Here is a 9,765-nt window from a genome sequence, read left to right on the forward strand (position 1 = left end):
CTGGGAGCCTGGGAGGACGGAGGCCCAAGCAGCAGAGAGGGCTGTGCACGGCCCTGACAGCACCAGGGAGCAGGGCAGGGAGGGCACGCCCTGAGGGTGGTGGTGGGGGAGCCCTTGAAGCATCCATCCCAGCTGTGTAGGCAGCTTGTCTGGGCTTCCTTCTTCAGGGGATGCCTTACCCCAAAATGCCTCCAAACCCCTGAGTCCTCTCCTGATAGCACCTGTCCCTGACCAAGGTTTGTTTTAAAGATGGGCATGGGGCAGAGAAGAAAGGACAGGCAGAGGGTACCCATTTCACCTTGGTATCCTAACCTGTCAGCCTTGGGGAGTGGTGGGTAATGAAGGGCCACAGTGCCTGAACACCCAGAACACAGATGTACATGACCAGAGCCCCAAGAAGTTCTCTGGGGCTGTTTTCAGGATCCTCTGTGTCTCCCCTCCCCGGCTGGACTGGGTGCTTACCGAAAGCAGGGCCTGTGTCTGCTTTGCCTCAGCCTTCCCAGAGCCGGGCACAGAGAGGGTGCTCAGTGAATGTTCAGCAACTGAATAAACGCACTATGGGTGTGCATGTGGGGGGCAAACAGGAGTTCAGAGAGAAGGAAGAGGTTGCAAGAGACAAGAGGAGGAAGTATCCTAGAAGGATGAAATTTAAGGATGTTGGGAAGATTCCAGAATGTTTGGAAGATTTCAAAATGTTTGGAAAGTACCAAAATGTTGTGAAAGCTGTAGGACCTGGTTACTCAAGTGGGGTCCCAGAGATCAGCAGCACCGGCATCACTCAGGAAGGTACTGGAAATGCTGAATCCTGGGCCCACTCCACACCTGCTGAATCAGACTCTGCATTTCAGCACGATGCCCCAGTGATTTGTGTCACATTCAAGTTTGAAAATGGCTGGTCTACAAGGTTGGGAAAGTTCTAGAAGATGTAGGTTAGGAGATTTCTTAAAATGTTCAAGAGGAGAGAGGCAGGAACAGACTAGGAGGGGTGATGGAGGGCAAAAAAGGAGGAGGAAGGCTGCCCAGAATGCCAGGTCAGGGGCCCATTTTACAGATGGGCAAACTGGGGCCCCCACAGGAGACAGACCTGCCCACAGCCACCCCAGGGCAGAGCTGCCCCAGGGGAGGCACTAATCGTCCTCGGGCTTGATGAGGTGGCCGCTGAAGGTAATGTAGGTGTCTATGTCGTCGCTGTAGACGGCATTCTCACGCTCACGCTTGAAGAGCCGTGCCCAGACGCGGTCGCCTGGCGCCAGGGCCAACATCACGCTCTGGCTCTGCATGATGCTGCGGTCGCTGGGCTGCGCATACAGGATGACGGCTGCCTTGTCATTGTGCACCACGTGCACGTAGGTCTCCTTGAAGTTCCAGCTGTGCACATTAAGGCTGAAGAAGTAGAGGCCGCGCAGGGGGGCAACGAAGTGGCCAGCAGCCAGGTTGAAGTGCCCGTCGGGGTTCACGAAGACCGTGTCGAAGAGCAGCGGCTGGAAACCCTCGCTGCTGTGCAGGGCTGTCTTGCGGCCCACGGAGAAGGCCGAGAAGCGCGTCTGGCATGGACTGCCAGGGCTGCCCACCTGCCCCTTGGCACCTTTGATGCCCTGGGGGCCACGGTCCCCCCGGGGACCCTCCCTGCCCAGCTTCCCAGGTGAGCCCAGCAGGCCTCGGTCCCCTTTGTCACCTGTGGGGACAAGAAGAGGAAAAGTCAGGGCAGGTGCCCAGGGCTGCTTCTAAGCATCTGCAGAAGGCTCTACCCTGGCCAAGAGAAGGTAGGCCAGAGGAACCGCCATTTACTGAGCACCTACTGCATGCCAGGCATCACTGCCCCAAACGACCCTTTAAAGGAGACACCATGTCCACCGCCATTCATAGGGAGGTGAAGGGACTCGCCTTGGTGGCATGGCACGGCTTAGGAGCAGGGTGGCATGCATGCAAGTTAAGTTGCTTCAGTCGTGTCCAACTCTTTGTGACCTCATGGACTGTAGCCCACCAGGTTCCTCTCTCCATAGGGTTTGCCAGGCAAGAATCTTGGAGTGGGTTGCCATTCTCTTTGTCAGGGGATCTTCCCGACCCAGAGATCAAACCTGCATCTCCTGCAGGTGGATATTTTACCACTGAACCACCAGGGAAGTGCCACTGTGCATGCTAAGTCGCTTCAGTCATGTCTGACTCTTTGCGACCCTAAGAACTTATAACCTGCCAGGTTCCTCTGTCCATGGGATTTTCCAGGCAAGAATACTGAAGTGGGTTGCCATTTCTTCCTCCAGGGGATTTTCCTGACCCAGGGATCGAACCCAGGTCTCCTACATTGGCAGGCAGATTCTTTTCCACTGAGCCACCTGGGAAGCTGCGCTTCTTGAGGAAACAGATCCCAAATATTTTGCTACTGCCTGTCACAGTGCCAGTAATCACCCTCAGTCACATCCCTTTGAATGAAATGGACAGCCCTGTGTTCTCCTGGGTCCCCCTCTGACCACAGTGATGTTGCTAGGAAGAGGGGAAGAAAGGGCAGAAAAGAGGACACAGGCCCTCAGAGGAGAAGCCTGGAGAGAAGCAAGGAGGAGGGGGTCAAGATCTCTGCAGAAGTCTTCCTCACCAGCCCCGTTGGTGAAGTAACTACCTCATCACATGCCCTGCACTTTACAGTTTGCAGAGCACTTTCTTCGTCCCAGTCCCAAGGGATGGTAGTCCTAGTTTATACATGATGCAGCGAGCCCAGGAAGGAAGAGACCCTGCTGCCCCACACAGCAAGGAAGCTGAAGAGCTGTGGCTGGGACCCGGGGAAGGAGAAAGGTGCCTTCCGCCACAGCAGACGCCCGCCCACCTAACAGGCAGCTGGAGAGGTGGCCCAGGAGAGGTGTGTGGGATTTTATGGAGGACAGTAACGAGGAAGTACTGTCGACAGCCAGGTACCTCGTTAACCTCACACAGAGGGCTCTGCTGGCCTTGGGGAAGCGGTGATGTGTGAATTGGTGAGAAAAGCGGGGTGAGGAAGAGAGGGTCTCAATTCCGTGGAGTGGAGTGGTCCTCTGCATTCCTCCTCATAAATCCTAGCTCTGCCTCTGACAGTGGTGTGACCCCAGAAGATCTCCTCCTCTCTCGGAGGCTCAGTTTTCCCCATCTGCAAAGTGGGAGGATTAAGTATACTGCCCTCATGGGGTTGTGAGCAAAGACGGAGGTAGCAGCCCCCAACAGCAGAAGTAGCTCTCTTGGGGTCTGGTCTTAGAGGACAGGGAGTCAGCTCTCACTTGAATGGCTCAGGGGGTCCCCACAGCTCTCCCCATTTCTGCCTTGTCTCCCACCATCTAGTCTCCAGGAGAAATCAGAGGGATCCATTTGAAACCTAAGCCGGGTCAGGCCCCTTGTCTGCTCAGCCCCGCCCCCCAACTTGCTCCCTATCTCACTCAGAGAAGAAACCCACATTTTGTTTCTAACCTCAGCTCCTCCGCTTGTTCCCTGCTCCTTAAACATGCCAGGCCCATTATTCACTCTGTGAATAGAGTGAGCTGCTATTCACTCTGCCTGGAATGCTCTTCCCCAGGCATCTACATGGCTTCTTCCTTACCTGCTCAGGGAGACCTCCCCTGACCACCCCCGTTCAACATGCGCCCCGCGCCCCACACCCGCACTCCCAGTGCTTTTTCCACCTCAGCACTTCCTTAGCATTTATCACCATCCATCTTTTTAACTTGGGTGATATGTTTATTGCTCATTGTGTGCCTTCCCCACTAGAACAGAAGCTCCACAGACATGGCATCTCTGTCTGGTTTATACACACTCCCTCCCAGAATTCAGAATGATCCTGGCACATGGTGGGTACTCAGTATAACGTGTGAATGAAAGAAAGGGTCTGAGACAGTTTTCTGTCCTGGTTTCTCCTGCTCCTCTCACTTCACCTCCCCCAGGCCCAGGGAGAGACCTTCCCACACGCCCTCCTTGACGCCGACCAGGTCAGTCCAGCCCAAGTCCTGTGTGGGTCCTCACCCTTCAGGATGGTGATGTTAATGTAGGGCCTGACCTCAGGCAGCACATATGGGAGGGCAGACGGAGAGGCTGAGGACACATGCGCAGCATCAGCAAGGACCGCGGGGTCTTCAGAGTCACAGCACCGTCGACAATGTCCAGGGGAACTAGAGGCCACAGCTTCCCCAGAAGTGGGCTCCTCGGTGGGGAGTCCAGACACCGAGAGAGGGAGCAGGAGCGCTGCCCAGAGGAGGCCCAGGGCAGCCATCCCCATGGCGACCTGGAGCAGGAAGAAAGGACAGGAGTATAGTTACCTGAAGGTCTACACTCTGTTGATGCCCAGAGTGGATGTTGCCACCTGCAGCATGGGTGTTCCTGATATAACCCAGGCAGGGAGCACTGGTGCCCCATTTAACAGACAAGAAGACTGAGGCCTAAACAGGAAGACAAGTTCTCCAAGTTCACAAAGAGACCTGCGGTAGTGCAGGGCCTGGAGTCTGAGTCTCCAGTCCCTGGGGGCTTCTGCCACACGTGGGCCCATCTTCAGAAGAAGATGAAGGTCCTGGGAGGTCTCTGCTGGGGGGGGGTGAGGACGATGCCCTGCTGCCCATGTGACATAGCCCATGAGACTGTGAAATGCTTTTCCCGCACTCCCAATCTCCCTCAGCCTCGTTTCCCTGTCACTGACTCCACAGCCAATGGAACACAAGTTGGAAGAAAGAGCCCCTTGGGACAGACTAATTAGAAAGAAACCAACAGGAGTCCCAGCAGCCATGCAACACTGAAGGTGTGTAGCTGGTGTCAGCCCACCTCCTTGCTCAGCATCTTTGTGCAGTCAACGGCTTACACAACTCAACCTCACCTAACCCTACAGGGAGGGAGCGGGAGAGAGTAGAATTCATTGAAAGGTGGTTGTGCCAACTATCTGAGACACGTCAGCCATCTTAGACCTGCCAATCAGCTGCCAGGGTGGTAATTTGGAATTAAAGAACAGAACCCAGGAGTTCTGGAAAATTTAAAAGGAACAAGGAAGTCCAAGGATTTGTGAGAAGCTGTCTTTGGCCTTGGCCAAGAAGGGATCCAGAGTTCCAGAAGAGGGGCAGAAGGTAGCCCGGACAGCAGTGACGGGAGACGAGCCAGGCTGGTGGGCAGGAAGCCAGGCAAAGAGCTTCCGAGGTGGTGGCAGTCTTTAGGGGCTGGCACACGTTATCGCAGGATCAGAAACTCGCTTTTTGAAACCAGACTGGTTTTTACACTTCTGGCGTTTCTTTGTTTATTTCCTTTTTGATCTCCTGTAACATTTAGTACAATTCAAAAATATTTTTCTGTGGTTAATACGGGTTGAGAGGTAAAATTATTATTATTTTTTTTAAATGCCCTTCTATCCTAACCTGAGCACTGAAATAAGAGTTGGGTTTTAAAGGGGCAGGAGCACTCCCTGCACCAGCCCCCTCCCCTCCCCGCTCCCCAGAGCTGGGTCTAGCAGTGGGCAGCAGCCTCCAGAGTGGTCACCCTCTCCTGGAGGTGACCTTGTTCCCCACTCCCCACCCCCACCCTGTGCTGGTTTCCAGGTTCTGTTCAATAAGGCAGGTCAGGTCTTCAGGGAGCAGCACCCACTCTGGCCAAGATTATCACCCTTACCTTTTATTTGTAAATTATAATACACATCCCATCAGTTTTGAGAAGAGCAGAACCCCCTCTTTCCTGGCAACAGATGTGAGACTTTAGAATCAGACCTGAGATTCCAGAATGGTTTGCAAGCTGTTGTGACCTAAGGCTAGTGGCTTAACCTCTCTGGGCTTTGTGCTCCTTAACATTTTACAAGGAGGAGACAACACCACCTCCCCACCAGCTTATCTGGGAGGATTTAAAAGCAGGAAAGTCACCTGTCTGGTAAAACACTCTTAATTAAACTTTTGTTCCTTTCTCTGCTGCCCAACATGACCTCTCCCCTAGTCCTGCATGGGACAGGAAGAGTAGAACTGTTCCCAGAGAACTGGCATGGGCTGGGGACATTTCTGTTGGGCCAGACAGCTGGGAGTCAAAATATCTGTGACACAGAACTGTGACCTGGGGCGGGGGGAGGGGGACGCAGGAAGCAGGAAGCAAAGCAGCCTTTAACAAAAGTAATAACCACAGCTGTGGTCACTGGCTGTCCCTGGGGGAGAGTGTCATGCAGGCATCAAGTGGAGGGACCATGCCACGGGGGTGATTCGGGGGTCCCTGCTGCCTCCACTATGGAGCTGGGGCCTCTTCGGGATCGAGGGAGAGTCAAGCCCTGCTGGAGCAGATTCAGTGCCCGTCCAGGCAGGAGTGGGCACAAGCCAGGAGCATCGGTGGAGGGCAGCCCTTCCCCAGCACCTCAGTCAGAGGAAGGGATGGGGAGGAGAGAGCCTAGAGGGGCTGGCCGGGGCCAGAGGGAGACAGCAGGGCCCCGAGATATGCACAGGAAGAGAGGAGGAAGGAGAGGCATTCCAGGCTCTGACCCCAACCCCCTTGGCCGTGCTGGAGGAAGCTGCAGGACCTCCCATCACTCACTCAGTGTCCGACAGCCTCGTACAGTAGTTCATGGACCCCGGGCCTCCCGGCAGCCTCTGTTTCCTTGATCCATGTTTGCGATAATGATAATAACTTGTTGCCGGCCCAGACCCCCAGGTCTGGCGGGCTGGCCCAGGAGGGAGGAGGGATGGAGGCAGCGCGAGGAGGGAGGGAGGGAGGGAGGGAGGGCGGAGGGAGCAGGCTGGCTTCCCACTGGCCCTCCTCCCTGCTCCCTCCCCTCCAGACTCTAGGTTCTGCGGAGATGAAGGGAGCTGGTGGATTCCCTTTGCTTAACTCTTTGGTAGTCCTAGAGGGTCTTGTTTAATTCAGAGACCCTATAGATTTCCAGCAGGAAGGGGTCTGAGGTTCCTGATGTGCAGGCTGGGAAATCAAGCCCCGGAAGGGGTAAGGGCAGGAGGCCCCTAAGTTGCTCAGAAAGGGGAAGGCTCCAACCTAAGCTGAAGGGCTCCTTAGTCCTGAGTCACCAAGGCAGGAGGCATACAGAGGGCATAGGCACCAGCCCAGCTGCCGCAGGTTCAAATCCTGGCTCAGGCACCCTATGGCCAGTCCTTTCCCCTCTCAGGCCCTGGTTTTCTGTAGAACTCCAGTCCCCAGCCTCATCCTCTGTGCCAGTCACAAGGGGAGGCTTAGTAAGTATTTGCTGAGTGATGGTCGCATCTCCTCGGGGATCAGCTAAGGGTGGCGACCAGGTCAGTAGCTCCACCTCCAATGGACACCGAAGTCCTACTCTGCCTGGAAATTTTGTCACGGGTATCCACTCTCCTGGTCTTCGAGAGCCATGGAAATAACTCTCAAGTTCGCAGGAGGGCAGTCTGTACAGAAGACCCCAGGGCCCCAGGAAGGGTCTTGCCTCTGCTTCCTTCTGGTTAGGCTGCAGGAGGCTTTGCAAAGGCTGCAGTCCTGGCTCCCTGGGCCAAGACCCCTATACAAAGACTCTCTCACAGGTCTCTCACCCTCCAGTCCCCTCTACATTTGTTGAGTACTTACTGCCCGTGCCAGCCTTCATCTTCAGAGGTGCTTTTGTCACCCAAAGGGTATTGACATCCATTATTTCTACTCTTCTTACCCCAGCCTTGGGAAAAGGAGCTAGTGGTGGAGCTGATGTGACTCACCAAGGGTCACACAGTTAGTGAAGAGGAACCACAACCCTACAGAATGGAAGGAGTTCCCACGATGACCCAACTGGGTACGGCTGTGTGCAAAGGCTGCAGTTCAGGGTCTGTCCCCTGGGCAGAGAGAGGTGGTGACATTGTGCCTCTCAGGTGGCACAAGAGTGCAGTGACCTAAGGGGGGTTTATTAAAGTCTGGGGCTTTGGGGGTTAACCCTCAGGCTCCACTCACAGCTGGACAAAGTGTGAAGGAGGGAACAGTCCTGGCTGTGTGTTGTTGACCATCTTTTGTCTCTGAGCTTCTGTTTTTCTATTACTTCAGGGGGATAATCACACAGCAGAATATCCAGGCCTGGAAGGACCCTTAGGGGTGATCTAATCCAAGCAGGGACACTGTGACTCAGGGACGGCAACAAGGTCACACATCAGACTGGAGTCTAAGTTGGGATGAGAGCCAGACTCTCCCAACTTCTAGCGTTGTGCTGCTTCCCTCTCGCAAGCCCACCTGGAGTGCCCCCCACCCAGGCCTATTTAGGGGTCCAAAGCAGCCCAAAGGAACACAGATAGAAGCACTGTGGACCCTGGGAAGGCTATCAGGTCCACACTGGCTGTGCCCTCTATGTGGCCTTGCCCCAGGCAGCATTCCCAGGGCACTGTGCCAGGGCTGCAGAGGGAGGGAAGTAAGGGGAGCCGCCCTTTCCTCCCTCCCCTGCTGCTGCCACCAGAGGGAAAAGGGCTGAATCAGCAGCTCTGGAGGCTGACACGGCTCCTGGCTGTCTCTCAGAGATCTGGCTTAGAAAGCCTAGCATCTGAGGACAAAGGGATGGGGGGGTGTGGACAGGCAGGGTGGGGACACAGGATTGCTTTGGTCCAGGGCCCATTGTGTGCTCCTGCCACGCTCAACAGGCCCGCTGCAGAGAAGGAGCCTCAACTCAAAGGTTTGGAAAATAACATTCTTGTTCAGTTGCTAGTTGTGTCCGACTCTTTGCGATCCCATGGACGGCAACATGCCAGGCTTCCCTGTTCTTCACTGTCTCCCAGAGTTTGCTCAAATTCATGTCCATCAAGTCAGTGATGCTATCTAACCATCTCATCCTCTGCCACCCTTTTGTTTTACCTCCAATCTTCCCCAACATCAAGGTCTTCTCCAAAGAGTCAGAAAATAATATTTTTTAAGGGAAGTGCTACATTAGTTATTAAAAGTGGTACAGAATTCCAAGTGGATGTTAAAGCAATCCTTTGTAGAAAAGAATTGGAAACATCCATATCACACATTTGATCCATAGCTCAGCTAGTAAAGAATCTGCCTGGAATGCAGAAGACCACAGTTTGATTCCTGGGTCAGGAAGATCCCCTAGAGGAGGGCATGGCAACCCACTCCAATATTCTTGCCTGGAGAATTCCATGGACAGAGAAGCCTGGCGGGCTACAGTCCATGACGTCGTAAAGAGTTGGACACAACTGAGGGACTAATCACACATTTGAGCCAGTTACATTTTACACACTTTCTCTGGAATGCCATAGGAAGGTGCTAATGTCATTTTGATGACTTAACTTTGCTATATAAATTTAATAAACTAGGTATATATAGGAAAAAGAAAAAAGAAGGAGCCTCATCTCACTTAACAGGTGAGGAGGCTGAGGTCTGGACAAGAAAACCATTCTCACCAGGTTCTAGGTCCAGCTTCTTTGACTCCCAGCTGTGGTCAATGACCCAGAAAAGGGCTCCTTGTCCCCGCCCCCGGCTCTCAGGCAGCTAGCTGTGATGAGGGGCAGGGCAGACAAGAGGGTTGGACTCTGGAATATTATACACAACTTTAATAATATTCTTCCTCCCGCTGTCTTCCATCCTCTGGAAAATTTCCCCATTTGTGCATGGGCCCTTAGTCCCCCAGCCATTCTGCTGCTCTCCACAGCAGCCCAGGTAGCTTGGAGACAAGCCCTGGATCAGACAAGACGGGGTTACATCTCAGCTCCTTCCAGCTCTGTTGACCGTGGCCACGTCCCCCTACCTCTGAGCCTTGGTGTCCCTGGGCCAGAGGGACATGAGGAGACCTAAACCATCTGAGCAGCCTGGCAGGATATTCAATGGGATACATACACTGGCCACCAACCAGTGCTTCTCCCAGTGAATATGGTG

At 54.2% G+C, this 9,765-nt stretch overlaps 1 protein-coding gene across 1 annotated transcript; it reads right to left on the minus strand.

Annotated features, from left to right (window-relative positions):
• Positions 1-580: 580 nt before the first annotated feature.
• C1QTNF6 (C1q and TNF related 6) lies at positions 581-6,623 on the minus strand. Its single transcript, XM_052640781.1, has 3 exons — positions 6,496-6,623; positions 3,979-4,237; positions 581-1,675 (listed from the first exon to the last, which is right to left on the minus strand). The coding sequence occupies exons 2-3, from the start codon at positions 4,229-4,231 to the stop codon at positions 1,128-1,130; spliced, it is 801 nt and encodes a 266-aa protein (XP_052496741.1). The 5' UTR covers positions 4,232-4,237; positions 6,496-6,623; the 3' UTR covers positions 581-1,127.
• Positions 6,624-9,765: the final 3,142 nt, after the last annotated feature.

This window comes from Budorcas taxicolor, chromosome 5 (assembly GCF_023091745.1).
Source record: "Budorcas taxicolor isolate Tak-1 chromosome 5, Takin1.1, whole genome shotgun sequence".
Lineage (NCBI taxonomy): Eukaryota > Metazoa > Chordata > Mammalia > Artiodactyla > Bovidae > Budorcas > Budorcas taxicolor.

What these genes read in the sequence shown, in the direction of transcription:
- C1QTNF6 (XM_052640781.1), bottom strand. Translation starts at nt 4,231, where the DNA reads ATGGGGATGGCTGCCCTGGGCCTCCTCTGGGCAGCGCTCCTGCTCCCT. An exon ending in TAACATCACCATCCTGAAGG is followed by an intron (nt 1,676 to 3,978) that starts GTGAGGACCCAC and finishes TTGTCCCCACAG; the next exon opens with GTGACAAAGGGGACCGAGGC.